Raw genomic sequence first — 21664 nt, forward strand, 5'->3', positions numbered from 1 at the left:
ATAAGTATTAAACTGTAAAGTATTTTTGTACAAATTTAATACTTTAATAGCATGATATTTATCGTCTATGTTGTTTTTTGAAATTCAAACTGTTGCAAATATTTGTATGGAAAAACTGTATAAATTGAAATAAACAGTGATTTAAAGATATTAAAAATGAGATAGATAGCATTTTTCTACTTAATATTTTTTCCATAGCTGTAGCAAAAAATACCACGTTTATAATTCTGGTACCATTTTTCCTGCCATATGTGTAAAAAAAAATTTAATAATTGTTAAAAGCAAGCAAGCTGTCCCAATTTTAGTACGATTTGTCTGATGTTTGATTAATAAGATGACTGATCGCAAAGATTGTGACTTGCTGCATTGTAAAGTACACAAAAAAGGTTGAAAGTGGAATGTTACTTGATTACTTGAACTCCAACTTGGAATTCTGCTTTTCTTACCAAGATCATTACCAGCATATAACTATTAGCTAAAGCAGCAATGGCAAGTTCTACATCTCTTCCAAGTACAAAGTGGGAAAAAGTTTCTGTGTCACCGATTGCAAAAGTCCCCTTTATGAACTGTTATTTTTTGACTTGAGCAAACTGCCGTTTTGGCACATCAGTTAGTTACAGCTTCTCATCAATTCTGTAGCATCAGGAGATGGATAAATCTTGAGATGGATGGCTACAGTCTTTAGACCTAGAAATCCCTGTGTGTTTTTTTAAGGGAAGGTCTGGAACCTGTAAGACCTGTAAGTTCATTCTTCACCAAAACAAAAGAATGATAGGATTTTTGATGACACACACCAAGGAATCACCTACTAAGAACAGATCACTGAAAATATAAAAGGCTTGCTTTAAAACAAGCTGTTCTTCACAGAACATGCAAATACAGAAAGGCCTTTGAAAATCATCTGCAGACCCTGCTTCCCTCTTCCAAATCTTGAAGGAAACAGGTTCAAGAAAGGTTCACAGCAAGGACAGTTAATGGTTTGTTAAGCTTTTGAAAAGCTTCCTCGGAGTCAGTGGTTCCAAAGTTAGATTCAGAAGTCTGGAAGACCCAAGTGGGGAATCTTGTACTGTTGCCTGTCAAAATAAAACAAAATTGTTATGAGAGTTTGAACCAGAACTAAAATACAATAACATCTTCAGGAAAAAAAAAACAAACCACCTTTCTCCATGACAGAGCTCAGAAATGCAATATAATGAAAAAAGCATCTGTTAAGCATCTTTGTATAAAAATCAAAGATTAAATTTTATATCAATCTTTCACAGCAAGTCAGCTCCTAAAAACTGACTTCTGTACACAAAGAATAAGCTAATATAGGCTAAGCTAGCCAACGGATCACTCCAGTGACTAACAAGATGTAAAAATTTACTGCTGTTGACATTATAACTTATTTTTCCCTATTAGTCATATATTACTCTGGGAAAACATCTGCCAACTGCTTCCATTACTGGTCATCTTGAAAATTACTAAATAAATAATAATAAAACAATCATAACAGTATCCAGGTGACTTGCAGTGGTCAAAGAGCACAGACGTTTGGGTTGAACTTTCTCAGTAAGGAGATACTTACAGAGGGTATTTTTGTAGCATCCTCAGAATTCTCTGCAAGAGTTTGTTGTCTTTTACGTGGACTCTGCTGCAGCTTGCTCGTCTCCTCTTCTTTATTGAGAACTGCTGTCCCTTCCTGTTTAAACAAGTCAGTCAGAGGTGCAGATGGGTCAGGAGCACCTTGAGTTTCGGAAACAGACCGAGTCTCAAGTTGACTTTGCCAGCTCTTCGTCAGGGGAGAGGAAGTTTGTTTGGGACAGTTCCTTGCTTCTGCGATTGCCGCTCTCAAAAATGTCTCTAAGCGAGTTTTTCTGGGTATATTCTTGTTAGCGACTGCTCTCCTGAGGTGCAGCTCTTCAGCTATAACATAGACACGGCAGCGTCCTCTGGTCACGGCTGTGTACACATGCTGCCAGTGCTGACGGCCAAGATTGCCAACCACGTAGACAATGGTTTTTGCCTCAGAACCCTGAAATGTGTTTAAGAACACTTTATAAAATTAAGATCTCCAGTAAGTAGTTTAAAAAAAAAAAAAAAAAAAAAATAAAGACAGGTTGACAGTTTACAAGAACAAAGAAGTTGGAGACAACCAGGGACACCTTCAAGAATATTTTCTATCCTGCATTCAAGGAATTTTAGTTTTAAGAGAACTTACTTCTTACTCTTTCACATGAAAATACAGTGCATTAGCAAGATAAAGCCATGAGAAAGTTTTATCAGCTCATAGTTTTGTTTTGTTTGGGGGTTTTTTTGGTTTGTTTGGGTTTTTTGGTGGGTTTTTTTTTTTTTTTTTTTTTTTTTTTTACCTGAAATGTGTGAACAGTTCTGGCCCATGCATGTTTTATGTGACACAGATTCTTCAGTACCTTATACTTCACAGTGAAAGTGAAGCCGTACATGCTGCTGATGGTCAAAAAGCGCTGTTTATCAGTCTCTACATCCTAAAGAAATAGTACAAGAACACTCAGCAGTAAGGAAGGTTGTATCAGCAGTTCTATCAATGTCTACACATCTCTGTGTGTGCATATGCTAGCTTTCCCTGAAATTACAATAGCCACAATGTCAACCTAGTGAAATAGTTTCAGAAGACACTAAACCCAAAACACTGCCATCTTTCACTGACTACCTTCAAGGAAAATAGTTTCAGTTTCAGAAGACACTAAACCGAAAGACTGCTATCTTTCACTGACTACCTTCAAAAAAAATAGTTTCACTCTACAGGGCCTACCCTAACTCCTTCTGTTTAGTAAGAAAAATGCTGAGAAAGGAAGTTTTACCCCCCAGAAAACTTAGATTATCCTAAGGTACAATGAAATAATACCAGTGAGGCTGTTAAATGATTTGTTGCCACAAACGGAAAAAAGCCTGCTCTCTCCCGCCACCCCTGTATGGTCCCCCTTCCCCATGCACAAATACTGATGATACTTTCCCTGGACCCTCTGCTGAGTCAACTCAACTCACTGAACCCAGCAGAAAAATACAGGGTTTTGTGTTGCTGGGTTTTTTGGTCAGCTTAGTTTTCTGCCAGAGGAGAACTCAAGCTGTAACGTTAGCTTTGTTCTTTACTCAAGACTACATTTCTACCTATATCCAAAACATTATGCATTACAGTTACAATATATTTGAGTATTTACAGAATTTATTTACACTGGACATTAGCAGACCAACTGAAGCACATTTTACAAAAACACCCAGAGATTTTTTTCTTTCATTCTCTATTGTGAGTCAGCCTCTTCCTTGCCTTTCACACAATAGTTTAGCAGGAGAACTAAGTCTATCTTATGAACTGAAATTATAAAGTGTGAATTGTTCTGTTCTGGGGATTCAACAAGGACTGAATCGGTTACCACGGGTATTTGTGCAAGTTTCTGCAGCAAGGACTTACCCCTGTTATGAAAAATACATCTCCATTGCATAGTCGTTTGCCCTCCTCAGCAGCCTCTGTACCAAGAGTGGTTTCTCCACTTTTGCTTTCATGGTGATTAGGATCCTCTCTGAAAGCACAGTCTGGCAAGAGATCCTTGAGATATGTATTCCGTGTGCAGACAATCTTGTCATTAATTTGAAATGAAGGTTGGTTTTTATGGTCACTAGGTCAGAGAGGAGAAGTGTCTTTACAAAGTATGCATTTACCATCTCTCAGTATTTCTTCTCCATCCCCTTTCTATACGTGGGCCAGATTAAAAACTTAATAATGTTCAAAAGAGTTAAGACAACTCACATTTAAAAGAAGTTTCTTGAACTTTTGTAAAACACAGTAATATGGAGTAGCACCAAAATCCTGCTTCCAAAAATATTTCAGAATCTATTTAGAAATCATACGGTGGCAAAAAATAATCAACCTTGACAGTTTTTTTCAAGTCCATTTTAAATAATTCAGCAGCAACTCAAAATCTTGTCATTCACATAATGACAATTTAAATGAAAGGCAGTTCATTACCTCTGTTTACAGTCCAGGTTGAGATTAAAGAACCCATCAAAGAAAGTTTATTACATAAAAGTTTCTAACATAAATAATCAGACCTAGAAGAAACATTAAAAGTTTTATAATCTTATTTTAGGTTGTTGGCCTGGCTGTAACACTTCCAAAAACAAAGTGAGATTGTTCAAAGTAAAAATTGCAAGACACTGGCTTACCTGGTTGCATGATTTGAATAGTGTTGGCAGCAAAGTTCATTTATTAGATCGCAATCTTTCCTAAATCATACAAAACAAGAACATGAACAAAATCATGATGTATAAAACATACAGTTGCATGCAATGTCACATTAACATTAATTTATAAATAATGGAAAAAGCCCATTTTAGCTATGATGATCATCCACCAACAATTAAAAACAATAGCTGATTCAGAGGTTAGAAGATAGAGCAGTAAAGGAACAGTTTTGTCTAAATACCATAGAAAGTGAGCCAAGGCTGTTTGCAATGCATACCTATATTAGCTAGATTTGTTTTTAAGATAAAGAAGGAAACTAAAGAAAAACTAAAGTCTGGATATATTATTTTCTGTCTGTGGATGTATTAAAAATAGTCAGGTTTATTCCCTTTTTAAAGACCTGGAATTTTAAATGCACATTATGTACCTATAAATATATTCTAGAAGAATCTTACATGGAAATCATTAATAACAGTATTGTACCTGAATGCAGATTGAAGAAATGAAATTGATTTTGGAGTTACTCACCATTCACAACAAACTGGTGAACTAGCTAAAATTTATAAATCGCTTATTTGAACACTAGTAACCTGTAAATAGTGTGTGGTTTTTAATTGCTGAGAAAAGGTTCTTCACAAATAGAAGTGGAAGAGTTTTTTCTTAAGTAAGTACCCTTCTGTGCAGAAGTGTAAGTTTATGGACTATTGGTACTACTGGACATTACATTTATCCCTTCAGTGTTTCTGTGAGGCCATCCATACTATTCACGCTCCTGTGGTGGTTCACATTACCAATGATTACTAACTTTTCCAATCTTTCTTCAAAGTGTGTTAGAGCCCTACACCCCACCCCTTCTTAAATGATGAGTACTGTGCTTCCGAAAACCCAGACTGTAGGCATTCACCACTGCCCAGCAGAAGCACTAACGCCCGTCAGATTATGTGACTAAATCTGGCCCTTGTCACATGGCCAAAATGCAAGTATCTTCTGTCATTTGGTCAATGTCCACCTGTGACAGAAGCATATATAGACAGTAGGTTATATGTTCCATCACGCACCCTGGAATTCACACCTGCCATGATGCGATATGTTTGAATATGGACATTTCTTTGTATTTTGCAGGTTCCTCCTGCAGTCAAGCCCCTGCTTTTCACTTCTGAAGAATACTGCACTTCTTTAGCAAACACCACAGCACAAGCTCCCAGAGAATCTACTACAAAAAGCTGACTGCTTATGTCCATCCTTTGTTTCTTTAACATAAACAGTACAGATGAACAGGAACATAAAGGCAGAAAATAACATTAAGCTTATAGAACAATTAAGCAACTCTCCATGGAGAGACTGGGGGGCAACCAGAAGATACAGGAAAAGACACCTAGCCTGTTGTTCTCTCTAGTAATTTTATGACATTGCCACTAGTCTCTCCAACTCAACACATTCATCTATTTTTGGATTGTAGCTGCTAGCAAGGATTTTTTCAGTATCTGCCTGCATGCTCCATTACCTTCTGAAAGCAATGAACTGCGATTGTTTGGCATCCTCCAATCCTGGTCCTTTTTTAAGTAAAGCCTTTATAGCAGTTTGCAAATCTGTTTTGGAAGACACAAGAGGTAAGGCATTAAATATGCAGAACAAACAATTTCAGAAAGAAAAATATAATTCAATATGAAATTGCCTTCACTTATTTCTTGCTTCAATGAAGTTTCAACTCATTTAAAACAACAACAAAAAAACAAAACACAAAAACACCCACACCCCCTCAAAAAAACACACATCACAAAACACCCACGTACATACTCTCCCAAAAAAGTATCAATCGTGCAGTTATCCCACTATTAAAATCTCAGAGATGAGTGATACGGAAGGAGAGAAATTATTTCTCTGTGTTAAGCAGCTGCATAGAGCGTCTTTCATGCAAAATAAAGTTCTGATACAGCACATTAAAGAGGTAAAGGTAGAACATTTTTAAGCCACAGACCTATACATTTAGATTTCACAGAAGAAATCCGTTTTTAGTGTTGTTTGCTGAGTAAGTTGCTATATTAAGATAAGGTGATGATTGATACTCACATTTTTTTTTCCACATTCCCCCTGAAGCTTTTTGATGCATATCAAGTAGAGGCCGCTCAATCCACTCATTCAATAAAGGCCAAAAAAACAATAAAAAACAACTGCCCTAACCCTGACCCGAAAACATTTTAAAGAAATACTGGTGTCCCCTCTGCTTCCATCTTCCTAATTTGATTCTAGATTTGGCAGCACATTCCTGTCCAACACACCATCCTGTTACAGCTGCTGTTTACTCAAATGATTCACCTCTGAAAAACTCAATCTTTTAAGGTTTGACAGCTCCAGCTACAACATAAAAAGGTGATCACATTTGATTACACTGGTGGAAGCTGTATCACCCCCATTTCAAAACGTAACTGGTGAGCTGGAGCTCTACAGAGTATCCTTTCCACTTAGGGGTCTTGCTGTGTGTACTTACAGAAGGCAAAGGGTAAACTATGAATCTAGCATTTAAATTTATACCACAAACAAAACCAGACTAAAATCTTCCCAAAATGTTAGTTCCAGCCAAATAGCCTATGCTTTACCAAAGGGAAAGTCATGATCACAAACTGACTGTACACACGTACTGTCACAACCCCCGCCAGCAGGCAAAGTAATAAAAATGAATTTCTTCTCTGGGCTTGGCATTGTCATTTCCTCATTCCAACCAGGAACTTCCAGCACCTCATCAAATTCAGGAAACATCCGCTGAGAGATTCTTGACCAGAGCAATGGAGGGAAAACAGAAAAGAAAAATCATCTCCAGTTAAAGGATTCCAGTGTATCATCATCTACATCAGCCTGCAGTTCACCATTTATAAATTTTTGGTCACCTACTCTACATACACCAAAAACTCTTTCTTCTGATCATAACAATTTCACATTTAAAAAATTGGTAATTTATTCTCTAAACCCTTCAGCACTGCAGCAGATACTTAGTACTACCTATATAGTTCTTTTCATGGGAGCAGACTGGAGTAACACAGAAGTGTTACTAAAAAAAAAAAAAGTGAGAGTGTTTGTAAAACACTTAGTAGTTCTGGACATCTTGCAAATGTTCAGAATATTCTCAAATTCCTAATCAACATCAAAACATCTCGGGCACTCAGACCTAGATTTTGTTGTCTGAGGTTTAAAAAAAGAAATCATGCACTGACAGTAAACAAGATTATTTCCAGACCAAAAGTAATGCAAATGCTGGAAACATTTAGAGGTTCTAGGTGTTAATACAGCAAAAATAAAAAGAAACTATGATTTAATGGCCCTTGAAATCTAAACTCGCAATGTAATTCAGCCAGTTTTAGCTGTTGTCACACTTACTAGCAATGTCTTTAAAACTTCCTTTTTAGAGAAGCAATTGTAAGTCATTTCAGAAGGCATAAAGTGATTTGTGCACGCACAACTCACTTGAAAACAACAGGGAGTATTTGATAGTGAAATACACCCCATAAAATTCAGGAATATTCCAGCACACACATTTTTTTGTCCAACAGATACACTTCTGGAAAAATTTGTGGGGTTTTGTTGTTTTGGAGGTTGGTTGGTTTGTTTTTAAAACCAGTGTTACTGATTTTGAATAAGAAACTGTAACAGAAGCAGTACTAGCGAGTCAAATCTGGATGCACTACCATTTTGCAGGTAAAGGACCAGACCTACTACAAGAATGCTTCTTATATAAGCAAATCCCACCTTGATGCGTTATCTACAATTAGTTGCGATTCAGCTCTGTGATTAGTTTGCAGTTCCACGGAAAAGCCTCTTGATTTTAGACCCTCAAAGACATCAGCTAACATGTTTCCTGGGGCTATGCTTGGTAACTGTCTAGTATCACCTAAACAGAATGCAAATTAGTATTTGTGAGAAGCAATTACAGATCACCTGTTAAAAACTGTCTTGAAAAAAACACACCAGAATTAGTAAAAACTCAACCCTCTCCATAGTAACATGCTTCCTCAATACAATTCATGTGAAATAAAACTTTCAAGACTCTAAGAAACATTGTTTGGGGAATCAGGCTGTAGTGTAGTTTAAATTTTTCATATTCGTCACTCAGTAATGCTTTACTAGCAGGTGCAAATCGCTCTGCATGATGAACGCTGACAGTGATCACATCTTACTCAAACACATTTTGAAAGTTACATATTTAAAAACAAATGCCATAAATGGCACACTAAAAAGCAAACCTCTGAGAAAGCAGGAAATTCTGATTTTACACATCTTTGTTTTCCTTTCTGAATTAAAACAAGATGATCCTAGCATTAAGAATGACATGAAACCTCCCTTCTAACATGTGATTAATATGCTAACATTAGCTTCTTTAAATTTAAGGAAGTCAGAAAAGTTTTCCAGTTGCAAGATGTAATAAGCTACCACATGGAAGTCATAATACTTTCAGAATCAGACAAAACACTGCTAAACAGAGAATGGAGATACTGATACTTTCATAATGACAGCTGAGATGGAAAACTGCATATTTCATCTGACCTCAAGAATAAGCAGAAATATCCAAGTACAGAACAATTTAACATTCTAGGGTTTTCAAGAGACAGTGAGACCAGAGGCAGCTCTGATAATAATACACAATATGCAGTGTAAGTAAGTATTGTATAATGCTAAATTTGCTGTTTCACTTACCTAGAATAATAAGTTTGGCAAGCTGAGCATTCTCACACAAGAGTTTTAAAACTAAACTAAAAATCTGTACGGACACCAAACTTCCTTCATCCACAACCAGAACTGTCACAGTAGAAAACTTCCACGGCTGTACTTGTCCACTCTGCTTCCACCATTTAAAACTAAAGATGATCTAGAAACAAATCGAAATAAATCAAGTTCTGACACTAATTAACTGTAAACAACTGTCTTATAAAGGTAGCCAGAGTGTGGCATCTCCTAACGTTGTATTTAGAGCTATTACCGGAAATTCTAAACTCAAACCTGTACGGACTCGGAAGACTCAACCGTTCAGTCTGATTTTCCCTCTTGGTGAGTACATATCTAGCTGAGATTATCAACACTTACTTACACAAAAGCAGAGAAATGCATCCTTTTTTTTTTTCCTGCGGGGACCCTAAAGGATCTAAGGTCAGCCATTAGGTTGCTCAGTAACAGAACACCTGCTGCAACTTGCTGACATTAACAAACCCCCAACATTGCATGGGGAAGGGGAACAGGCAACTATCCAGTCCCCAAAGATAAGATAAGCCCACAGTAGTTCTTATGTTACTAAAATTTTGATTTATACAGGTTATTCCACACCTCCAACGTCTTCTTGGCACCTTCCACTAGCTAGGACAACAGAGACTTGACCTAAGTTTATTAACAAAGAGTTTGCTTTCTACTTTTTTCTAAAAAAAATTGTGCAATATTTAACAGTGATTAAGAAAACACTGTGTGAATGAAATTTACCTTATTATTATTCAACCCCAGGCTACTGATCTCTTCATGTATGTGCAGGTATCAGTATGATTGCTAGGCAACAGGGCACTAGAAAACAGGTCTGCCATATAGAAAGTATTTGTCTTCATAAAACAAACAAAGAAAAAAACCTGAGAAGCTAAAAAGACCAGGTGCCCTAGTAAGGCACAAATTTGAGATGTGTATAAGTAGAAAAAAAACCCCAAAGTTACAGCAAATAATGTATTTCAAAGGATTGATTTATGATTCCCCAAAATGTAACGCTGACTTCCAAATGCTGACAAGCTGTACCTAAGCATTATCATTAATAGCTACACATTTCATAAGGAAAGTTCAATAACAGGCTTTTTTTTCAAAACAAGAATGGACAATGCCAAAAGGTCTTTCAGAACACAATATAGAAAAAATTTAAAATTCCTTACCTGATGCAGTGTATATGCAGGAAGCTTAGTTTTTTCACTCAAAAGGTTTGCTGCGGTCCCTGTAGGTGCAGTAAATAGTACATTTAAATGTTTTTTTGTGTGCATGTTCTCTGACTCCCCATGACAATCAAAGGTATTCCATTCCTCAGATGCATCCAGGTCTTCTTCAAAGTCTTTAGAAGCAGCTTCCACTTCTTTTTCTATCTGCACTAAGTGATGAAAAAGGCAGCTAACTATTGTGCTCTTCCCAGAGCCTCCTTTTCCACTTATGATTGTGACAGGATTAGAACAAATCTTTTCCATAGCAATCACCTGATGTGAGTCTACCTCTGCTTTACTTTGGATACCAGATGTAAACCCTACTTCCTTTTCAGGAAAGGGATTTTCAGAGTTATGATTGTTCGGACTATTTTCCTTCAGATGTTCCATTTTGTGAGCCTGGGTAACATTCATTTTGTTATCTACCAGTTCTCTTGATGTCTCAGAAACATTAAGTATCTTTCTCACATCAACATCCAGTTGCCACGAGCGGTTTGACAGAAGGTCGCCTATATACTTTGCAATGTTTTTTTCAGATTCGTGAAGATGCGGCAGAAACACTAGTTTTTTCTCCCTAATCACTATGTCGTGATCTTTCAAAAATTCAAGAGATTGCCAAACATGCTCAATGGACATATCTTTAGATACAAAACGAGCTAATTCATCTTGATCTTCATAAGTGTGTCCCATTTCTCTGCACCGTTTCTTGAGTTGATCATACAGAATTAATGCATTCTTCTGCAAGTCAGGAATCTTCCAGAGGAGATGTTCACACTGACAAAAGGCGGCCCACGTTGCCTCACAGCGAGAAAGGTTCAGCTCCCTGCGGGTAATCTTCTCCCCAAAAAGAATAAAAGCAAACATATATTTATTTCAGAAGATGTTAGCCTCTTGCTGAGTAACATTCCTCCTAGTAAATACAAATTGCAATTCAGAGGGTTGAGTCTACAAAAATTTATGTATTTCTCATAATGTACGAAGTTACAGTGCTTTTCAAGCTATATGAAAGCAAGATATTTAAGAGTAAGATGGAATGAGAATTCTTCTCAGTCACCCTTCTGTATAAAACAGAAAGTTTAAAAACCAAAAACCTGGTGCAGAAATTGGGTATTAGGGAGAACTCGTGCACACCTAATTAGCACAATTTCAGGTAAAGGCACAAAAACTGTAGAGACAGAGCACAGAAAAGGCATCAGCCAGAATACTGTACCCAATTCCAAACATGCTACTTCATGCTATGCAACCTTTACAGAGACCCCCACAAAATAGTGAAAGACCGAGATATGCAAAAAAGATGAACTATTGAGGGAAAGAAAAATGAATTGGACTTGCTGAGCCTTAAGAGAAAAAGCTGAAGAGAGTTCTCAGGCAATAAAAAACCTGCAGTGAGAACGCAGGTCCTTGGTACAAGAAACAAGAGAGCAGCAAGTCTATATTGCATCAAGGAACAGTCAAATTGGACATCAGGAAAAGCTTTTTAAAGGAAAGGATGTAAAACACTGGAACATATTGGCTAGACTGCTGAATATCTGAAATTGGAGGTCTTAAAGACAAGTCAGAACATCTGTCAGTAAAAGCATTGGGGGGCTGAAGCAGAGGAATTAACTAATCACATTTCTGAACTATTAAGCAGTAACTCCCATCTGAGGTACAGGAGTGCTAAGGTGAGGTGCAGCGGTCGCACAGCAAGTGTAGCAAAGGAAAACAGGAAGGTAAGCAGCAACCACAAATCCCATTACAAAAGAGGAGAACCACTAGACCAGATGACCTCTTACAGAGTAACTTATCTATCTTACTATGAAAGCATAGATACTGTTCTATGTATTAAGAACAGAAAATCTCATTTGCCGGTATAAAACTGAACAGGACAACTGAGGGTTTTAAATTAGCTTTCTTACTTTTGGCCCAAATATACCTCAATTATTTAATTTTCTGTTCCTTGTAGAAAAGACTAAACAAATGGTTGTAACGAAACCACTTTTACAATCTTCTGAGATGAATTCATAGTAGACCAACTGGGAAAAAAAAAACCCTTTGCTAAAACCAAGTCCAGTACATAATCCATTTCCAAATGAACTAAGCTTACCTCCTACAAATACCCAGTTAATAAACTAAGTGTAACTGAAACAGCACTGTATTCTAATGAAGCTCAAATGTAACAAACACATTTTTTTACCCTGCTTAACATTACTTACACTGCTGAATCCAAGTTTCCATGGCTCATTCTTTAGTATCTCATCCAATTTTGTTAGCATCTTGTCTTGAAAAGGTACTTCCTCACCATCCATACCATTGTTTTCTTCGGTCTTTCTTTGCCAACACACCATATCCAACAGACAGGAAAAATGGCGTGGCAGAAGAATCGGCAAGAACTCCAGTATCGTCGGAAAAGTCAGAGCTACCAATACCGCCTTCCCTGCAACTGTATGCACCATAAACCAGGAAAGTTTTAAGCAATATACAAAGATATTTGTAAAGGCAATTTAAACTGACTCTGGCTTTTATCCTTCTGTCTCCCCTACATCCAAAACATTCCAAATTTCTTTCAGTTTCTTATTCTTTTTAATCCTTTTCAAATTCTTTTAAAGTCCGTTTTCCCTGAACTGCCTTGGGAAAAAATAATGTAAACAGATGACATAAAAACTGCAACTAAATGTACTCATTTGGAAAATATGTATTATGCACTTGGTTTAAACTGCACACTCAATAGCATTTTGTAGAAAGTCAGTTCAGACCTCACCACATCTGCCTCTTACCTAAAGATAATTTTCATACAGATGTACAGAAGAACATTTAAAATCCAAAATAAGAAGAGAGGTTTCTAAATCTGTAGTATCAGATCAGTAGAGGAACTTAAGAAAACAGTGCTCTCCACTGGCTTTCTCAATGACCCCAAACTTAACCTACCACTTTCCCTGTTTGTATCAGTCTTGGGATCTACAAAAGGGGGATAATGAAAATGATTTGCTCTATACCTTGCTTTAAAAAACAAATTTCAGAAGAAAGTGGGACTTTAAGTTTTACCTCTTGGCCAGAAAAAAAAAAAAAGACGCAATTTTTAATTAAGTGTTAAGGAAACTCTGTAATTCCAAATATAAAACACCAGTTTTTCTCAGTTAAGTACTTTTTCTCATCACTGTCTTACCTACAGAAAGGCAAAGATAAAACCTTTTCCCTTTAAAGCAAGTACTTAATTTACACATGGAGAATCAACACACACTATTGCCACACAAAAATATCATGAAGGCTTGAAGAACAAACTGCTCGAGCCCACAACAATTAATGACAACCAGAAAAAAATGTCAATAGTAATAGCAGCAACATGACCCACCAGGGAGGTGGGTTGTTGTTTCTATTGCCCAATGATAGAGAAAGAAGAAAACTTAATTTGTAGTAAAGTTATTTACGTTAGATATTAAGAAAAATCCACCAACTAGAAGAACAGTGAACAGGATACCTAGGCACTCTGTGCAATCTTCACACCTGAAGATTCATGAACATACTGGACAAGCCTCAATCAAAAGTGATCCATATATCCCATTAAAACTCACGCAGCGAACAAGATCTGAGTTGCTACCGCTATCGATTCCCATCCCTCTGTGGTCATGAAAAGATTTAAAGTCCACAAACAGGGGTTAAGAACTTTTCTACAATCACAAAAACAAAACCAAAAAGCCCCAAAGTCCATAAAATTGTGAAATTTTTCTTCTCCTTATACATGTGATCTGGAGTAAAGTCAGCTCAAGTCTAGCAGAAGCTCTGAACTCTCCTGTTAAGACACAATTTGACCTCCAAAATAGTCACCTCCACCTTTTGACCTGACACTGCCCAGTAAACCAGGTACCAGAAGACTTTGTCTGCTTGCACGTAACAGTAGGTAGACCCAAAGTGTCTGTACAGATTTATGCAAAATTTAGAAGACCTCCTCCAATTCAGAGCACTGAGTCCCCACAGCCCACAGGTGGCTCTGCACAGCACCAACCCAGGACTGCCTGTGTCCACATCAGGAACATGGTATAATGGAAACAGGTCATCGGAGCAAAACAAGAGAGCTAGTGCTGAAGACACATCTTGGATGTCTTGAATTTCTGTATTTCACTGTTTTGCTTCAGACCAGCCGTAGTCTGGTCCCACAGACTGAATGCCCATTAGGGGTTGGAGTACCTTAGGTGTGCAACTGGGACACATCTTTTGGGTTTCATCCAGGAGGAATACGGTCAATACTCTTGGAGACTGCCTCACAGTGAGGACGAGAGGGATGTTTGCTTCAAAAGCACAGTCCAGATCCAACCTCTGACACTCACGTAGTCGCACCAACATAGCCCTCAACAGGATCCTCAGCAATCCTGAACTATCTCCATGTGGGGACACTCCAGTGTTCCCGCACTCTGCTCCCCAGCCATACCAATCTGCTGATAGGCAGGATTCGAATACACTTAGATAGCTTGTTTAGTGCAGCTGATTTGGACTATGCTGAGCTCATCTGCTCTTCCCCTGCACTACAAAGAAGCAGTTATACTATTTCTGAACACGTATTTGTCCTAAAAAGCCATACCACCATGTTTAAGCAGTGCTGAACCCATTTTTTAGTAAGCCTTGTTATATCTGAATAAACTATAGGAAGCCAGCACCAGTGTCTTTGCATCCCTAGCACAGACAATTCTACTTAGTAAGCCTACAGAATTCAGGAAAGTCCGTATGTGTTTCTAACTGTATGCCTATCTTTAATTGATCAGCTGTCCCACTGTCCTCAAATTTAAAAAAAAGAAGAATCTTTGCATATTCAAAATTCATTTGAATATACACTTCATATGAAGACATAGTGGCTTGAACACAGTATCTGAGATAGAACTCATTAGCTTATAAAACAATCAAAATAGCACAAGATATACCTACATGATTTTGAAACATGGTAGAAGATGTCATAAGCGCTGGTGTCTCCTTGATTCTTCCCTGTCTGTAAGTGTGAAACTTGGAACTGTTTTAGTTTTTCTTCAAGATTTCTAAAACTCAGCATAGACCCCCTAGGAAGCCAAGTAAAAAACTTTTTGCTTAAATTCTCAGGAACAGCACATTCCTTAAGAAAGAGCGAAAAGACTTGTCGGTTGTTTTCTTCTATATCAGTCCGCAGAAAGTATGATGGATATCCTTCCACAAGGTACGTCGACCCCATTTTTTCAGCTTTAACGTTAACTCTCCACCAAGGGTCAACCAATGGAAAACATCCAACTACTACACGCTCCTTTTTAGAGTTGTCTTCTTGTATAACAACTGAATCATTAAAAACAAAACCATTGTTAATTGATAGTCATAAAGATTAAAAGTTTGGTCTGATTAAAAGAGTTTTGTTTGTTCAAAGCTTATTTTTGTCTTTTGTATAAGCCGCAGTAGTAAAAGTAAAGCAGGGCTTTTCATAAACTTCCTGATGCCAGTCCTTCCAGTAGTACTTAAAAACAAAAGCAAAACCAACCTCAAAAACAGGCACTAAAACTGCTTCTCTAAGTGTCAGAACTACAAAATTAAACTTGCAAATGAATATTAAGCCAATTAAACACATTAGCATACAGTTTAATATCACACTATTTATGCCAAGTCAAGTTTGCTATTCAACTTTAAACAGTTTTGTCACGAAGTATTGCATCACGGTCCCTACGTTCTCTTCAGATACACTCGTATACCAAATACTTCCTGCAACTGAAACCACCAAAATTATAAGCAATTAATATAATAAACTCTTAACGTTTTGTACGACCTGGTTTGCCTCCTCTTCGCCTCACAAAAATTAATACACCGTTCCTCAATCCATGACTGGGGACTAAATGCTACGACCAGAAGAAAGCGAGCACCTGCGTTTAGCAGGACCTCCTTCTCACCAAACCGGAGTACCAGCGGCTCTATTTATCCAACTTGCCTATTTTGCCCTTGTTACATAGCTCAGTTTAGCCATTTTAAAAACAATTTTCGGATAAAATATTCTTGCTAGGCAGAAGTGGCTCCAACGTCACCTGCTTTTCTGAGTAGAAAGTAGAGATTTTTAATGCCGAGTATCAACGCTTTTACACCTCACAAAAGAAAAAAAAAGCATTTTTTTGTGTTTTAGTTCACTTGACTGTTAAAACTTTATGTTTTCTTACTGTTGCAACACTGCGGCCACACAAAAGCGCAAATTGCACTGCCCTTCCACCGTCGCCTCGGTAAGACTTATCCCCTGCTGCGCATCGTTTTCCCCTCCCTCGCCAGGAACGCGGGAGGCGGGAGTTTCGATTTCATCTCCTCCTGAAAACATTCCCGGCGGGCGGACGAGACCCTCCCGGCCCCGCCGGCCGGCCGGCAGAGAACCCCACACGCCGGGACGTTGACAGCCGCCCCTCTCTCCACAAGCGCCCGCGCAGTTCGCGCGCCCTCCCCGCCGCCCCACCGCCCGCCAGGGCCGGGCCCGCCGCCGACACCCAGCACAGCCCGCGTCCCGCTCCCAGCCCAAAGCCGCCTCCGACGGAGGCGGCGGGCGGGGGAGGACGCCGGGGGCTGCCCGCCCGGCCCCGCTTCGCTCCCGCCGCCCCCTCACCGCCTCGACGCGGGGGCAGCGCGGCCGCCAGCTCCGGCCCGGAATCCTCCAGGAGCGTATCCTCCTCCACGTACAGCTCCTCCTCGGCCTCCTCCTCGGTATCCGAGTCCGCCGCCCGCTGCGGAGGCGGCAGCGCCAGCCGCGGGGGCAGCAGCACCCCCCGCAACTCCACCACCGACCCCCGCTGCGGGACGGACGCCGCCATGTCGGTGCCGGTGGCGATACCGATGCCGGTGCCGCGCCCTGCCCGCCCCACGTCCGGCCCTCCCACAGCCCGGCGCGGAAGAGACGCCGGGCCGGGTGAGGCGGTTCCCTCAGGGGCGGCGGGTCCTTGGTTGGCGTCGCCCGCTGGGCGCCGGGCGGGTGTCCGCGGCCTCTTCTCCTCCCGGCGGCGGCCGGGCGGCCTGAGGAGATGAGCTGGGGTGAGGTACCGGGTCACGCGCAGAACTGGCGCCTGTTGCACCGCGGGGCAGAGAATTGGTAATGGCGGTGTGACCTCTCGGGGGAGGAAGGAGCAGGCGCTGGAGGCGGGCAGGGCTGAGCCCTGACCCCCGGCTCTCGCCCCGCCATCGTTTGTACTCGTGCAGCGGTACCCTCCTGCAGAAATGGTGCATTTTTTAATACATGGGGGGATAATTCTGTGCCTTTACATGACCCCGATCACAAAACCATCCGATCAAAACCTCTCTACAACTACCTGAAGGAGGTTGTAGTGAGGTGGATGCTGGTCTCTTCTGTCAGGTGGCTGGAGATAGGACGAGAGGAAATAGCCTCAAGTTGAGGCAAGGGAGATTTAGGTCAGATATTAGGAAAAATTTCTTTACTGAGAGGGTTGTCAGACATTGGAATAGGCTGCCCAGGGAAGCAGTTGAGTCACCATCCCTGGAGGTATTCAAAAAGCGCGTAGACGGGGTACTCCATAACATGGTTTAGTGGGCATGGATGATGGTTGGACTCGATGATCTTGAAGGTCTTTTCCAACCTAAATGATTCTATGATTCTATAAATCGTAAAATCAGATTTCCAATGTATCCTGTTGTATTTCACCCAGCTGCCCCCCAAAGTCATCTAATACTATGTGTAACTGGGAGATCGTTTTCCAGGAGGTCCTCGTTTAAAACCACCTGTACTTCCCTGTATTGTAGCCCAGGCAGTTCACAGAGCTGCTTAGTCTTCACTTCTGTTCAACACTGCAGATCTTTGCCTTTTCTGAAACTTTTATCAAACAGTAGTTTCATGTTTTCTTGCAGCTCATCAGTGAAAATACCAAGCCGTGTCACGGTTAGCATTGATCTCTCCTGAAGTCCACCAGAAAGCCTGCTATTTGGTGATGAAAGCAAGTGTTTCTAGGATCTATTTTAAACTAGTTTTCACTGGTGAGTAGTTAGCAGGTTAATATTTGCCACATTGTTATGTAGCTCTGTTTTTTTTTTTTACAAAATGGCGCATACTTGTATTTCTGCATGTTCACCCCTATCAGCTAGTATATGTTTTCATCAAAGAATTAAATCAAGTTTATTTGATAAGGTTTATTTTCAAAAAAGAAAATGCATTTTGCTGACTCTTGTGTTTTCATTTGCCCCCTCTTTAATTTTTTAACTATTTTCTTCCAGTTTCTGCTTTGTTTTGCTTTGGACTGATGTCACACTAACTAAACTGGAGGCCACTGTGGATGTCTTGCTGCCACTTCAGAGTACCAGCACGCAGGCTAAAGGAGAGGCAAAAGCAGTAGGTGCTGGTGCAAAGGCTGGTGGATTCTTCCATTTGAGATTAAGTAACTGAGTGGTTTTGCACTCCAGATGAAAGTAGAATGTAGAAATGCCCTATATTACACTAAATATAACATATTCAGTCTAGACACAGCAGCAGATAGTTTTCCCGGCTTCCGAGAAGCTGTCAGCAGCATAGGCATACCCTTCAAAACAGTAGCGAAAGTTGTTTGTACGTATGTTTAGAAAAAGTGATATCTAATAAAAGAGAGCAATACACAACATTTCCTTTTGGTCTAAGGTAAAAGAGACCCCATCCTTTTTCACATTGTTTCATGACTCCTTCCCATGCATGATGCAGGAGGCCCTCTGCCCACAGGACTAACCCACAAAGAACGGCCCCCTCTTCACCACCTTCCTCCTTAGAAAACTGAGGGGCCTTCAGCTCAATCACACCCAGGAGCATGGACTCTCCCTGTGTCCTGGCGTGGTTCTCTGCCACTGCTGCACTTCTGGGAATACCTACATTACTGTGTCAGGTAATATCTGTAAAAAGACAGAGACATGTAAACGCAACTTTTACGATTTTTAAAACCAGCTGCAAGTCTCCTCCAAACCTAGAGTCTTGAAGTAGTTGTTTTCAGTTCTTGTGTGAGTTAACTTTAAATAATGGTATTCTTTCTCCACTTAATTCACAGACAATGAAATAACTCCTTTACATGGCAGGCCGAAAACACATGGCCTATAAAAGGGAGACAGTAGAGGGGACAGAGGCATTCATGTTAATTTAAAAAAATTTAAAGCATTAGCTTACTGAAGTGCTTAACGGTGTTATGCAGTGATACATTTGAATCAATGCTTTAAGATACTTTTTTCGTTGTGAAACAACATTTCACATTTAACTGTGTATTTGTGTAAGTGAAAAGGAATGTCTGAGTGCCCCCTTCGATTCTGAAAATACAAATTTAATACCATATTCAGCAAGCCTGACTCTGGAATTTCCTTGTCTTTCTACGGTCCATACTGTACATGCTGATTCCTGTATGGTGTCTTCAATTTCCATTCCTCTTTGTCATTCAGTTAAGGAAATACTCTATTTTATAAAGACTGAGGAGCACATACTGAGGGTTAGATGCATCTTGATTACGAATGGCTTTCTGTGTGCCCAGCTTTAAATAGGTAAGCCTTGATTTTCAAAAATGTGACTATTTGCTGCTCAGGGGAAGTAAGATTGGTTTTCTAGAGCTAGGTGGTCAAGCACTGAGAATTAGAGGATCCTTTTGGAAATTTGGGACTAAATGATTTGTTCATCTCCACAGTGTAGCCAAGTTTAAGGTTCCCATCTGCTTGGTTCTCTTTCCTTCCCTTACTCAATACTGCTACCCATGCAGTTAGAGAATACAAGCTAAAGTAAATTTTCAGTTTTATGAAGTCAATGGTAAAATTGTTAACTCTAATACAAGAAAGATTCCATCCATGAAAGTCATATTATAAGAATGAAAAATATAAAAATAAATGAGCAGCTGTATAGATTTAGAAATTTACAACACATATGTACAAGAAAAGATTGTTCAGCATTAAAAAACAGATGAACACAAGGCCAGGAGATTAAGTCAAAAATTACTCTGTCATGAAGGTTTTAAATCATAGTTTGAAAAATACTTTGAAATCTTAGATCAGCTTTGGGGACTAGCTTTTTTTCCATCACATCTCACTTCAAATTCCACCCCAAAACCCAAGAATGTACAGTAAAAGGAAAACATGCTTTGACAACCCTATGTTTTACCTTCTAATGCACCGTAATATCACTGCCATGGTAATTCATGACTCTTAGAGTATAATCTGACATGACGCTAAAGAAGTTATTACTCTTCCATCCGTGGGGAAAAAATCTGTTGATAAATTTGAACTCAATATCACTGCATTCAGTGGGAAAAAAATCCAAAGCCCTAAAAAGCAAATAGTCACAATGAAGAAGGAGAGATCATTTGCGCTGCCTCTTACTGCTTTGTGTCTTGACATGCAGTAGCAAGTTTTCACTTAATAAAAAGTATGCACATATAAATCTCCATCCTTTAAATGGGTATTTGAAATCCTGCTCTGAAAACAATTTTCAGAACATTCTGGCATGTACAATTTATACATTGAAGGGTTATATTAATGCCAGCCTCCAGAATTAAATAAGACTTGCTACGTTTCTTAGTGTTGCCCCATGCCAGACATCCCCTTTAAAGGGATGACTAGCAGCTTGTCTTTGAATCTGACTAAGACCAAGGGGGGATCCCCCAGTCTCAAATTCATTTGGATATTCATTGCTTCCTGATACTCTGCTGGGATTCGAGAGATTCCTGTCTGCCAAACTCCAAAAGTAACTCCGAGTTTGCCGTCCAGGAGCATCAACTGGAAGCCCTCAGAATGTGAAATTAGGTGAGGTATCTAGCACAACAGGAGGCAGGAGTAGTAGAGAGAGGTTTAAACTCTCATTCTTCTTGAGATGGAAGGGTTTCAGTTTTTCCCTTTGATCTTTTAGGGTGCAATAGAGGAATCACCTCCACAGCAATACTTTTGAGGAAGGGAAATGATTGACAACAGCAACCCAGCCTAGCTGCCTTTTGAAATGCTAAATTCAAGTGCTGGACCCGAACAACAGTGAGCTATCCTTACTGCTAGTAATGAGCTTCCTGGAAGACGACAGGAGACCCAGGAGTTGTCAGCTACCACCAACAGGACCTAACATTAGATGATGGTGATTCTGGAGATCTTGGGATCCTATACACAGGTGCCAACATACGGAAGCTTTTGGAGGGTGCTTGCTAGTGAAAAGGGGCTGTAAATTGACTGCAGATTAATTAAAACTGTTACTTACCAGAGTTTTTCACGTGAAATCTCTTCACAGCTGGATGACATTTCTATAGATAAGGCAGAAGGTGCTAATTCCATAGACATGTTTTTTTTCCCCAGACAATGAATTTCAGTAGATGTCAAACATGCCATGAATGATATGTATATGTCTCACAGGTTTTATTAAGTATCAAACTAGCAGAGCTTGAGACATACGTAAACATTAAAAAAAAAAAAAAAAGGTGAGAGTTGTAAGAACTTCATATTGCAGCATCCTTAATCATTGTCTAGAAGACGGGCTTTTTGAAAAGTTGAGAGTTGTAGGATAGATCCCCCTGGTCAGGACGGATAGAGTCATTTGACTTGGAGCTCTGCCAATACAAACCATAGTGTTAGCAGTAATGTTGAACTCTGCTTG

At 39.5% G+C, this 21664-nt stretch overlaps 1 protein-coding gene across 1 annotated transcript; it reads right to left on the bottom strand.

Moving 5' to 3' along the window:
* Positions 1–61: 61 nt before the first annotated feature.
* Positions 62–16956, bottom strand: HELB (DNA helicase B). The gene is made up of 13 exons (XM_030002733.2): positions 16697–16956; positions 15028–15402; positions 12327–12553; positions 10093–10965; positions 8888–9059; positions 7943–8084; positions 6841–6971; positions 5706–5790; positions 4183–4242; positions 3431–3635; positions 2352–2486; positions 1568–2014; positions 62–1073 (listed from the first exon to the last, which is right to left on the bottom strand). The coding sequence occupies exons 1-13, from the start codon at positions 16899–16901 to the stop codon at positions 972–974; spliced, it is 3159 nt and encodes a 1052-aa protein (XP_029858593.1). The 5' UTR covers positions 16902–16956; the 3' UTR covers positions 62–971.
* Positions 16957–21664: the final 4708 nt, after the last annotated feature.

The sequence above is a fragment of the Aquila chrysaetos genome, chromosome 26, assembly GCF_900496995.4.
Source record: "Aquila chrysaetos chrysaetos chromosome 26, bAquChr1.4, whole genome shotgun sequence".
NCBI classification, from domain to species: Eukaryota; Metazoa; Chordata; class Aves; order Accipitriformes; family Accipitridae; genus Aquila; species Aquila chrysaetos.

Excerpts from the sequence above, each read along its gene's own strand:
- HELB (XM_030002733.2), bottom strand. The coding sequence starts at position 16,901 with ATGGCGGCGTCCGTCCCGCAGCGGGGGTCGGTGGTGGAGTTGCGGGGG. Across the intron at positions 10,966-12,326 it reads GGAAACTTGGATTCAGCAGT|ATTACCCGCAGGGAGCTGAA; the intron begins GTAAGTAATGTT and ends TTTGGGGAGAAG. Across the intron at positions 8,085-8,887 it reads TGCCAAACTTATTATTCTAG|GTGATACTAGACAGTTACCA; the intron begins GTAAGTGAAACA and ends CATTCTGTTTAG.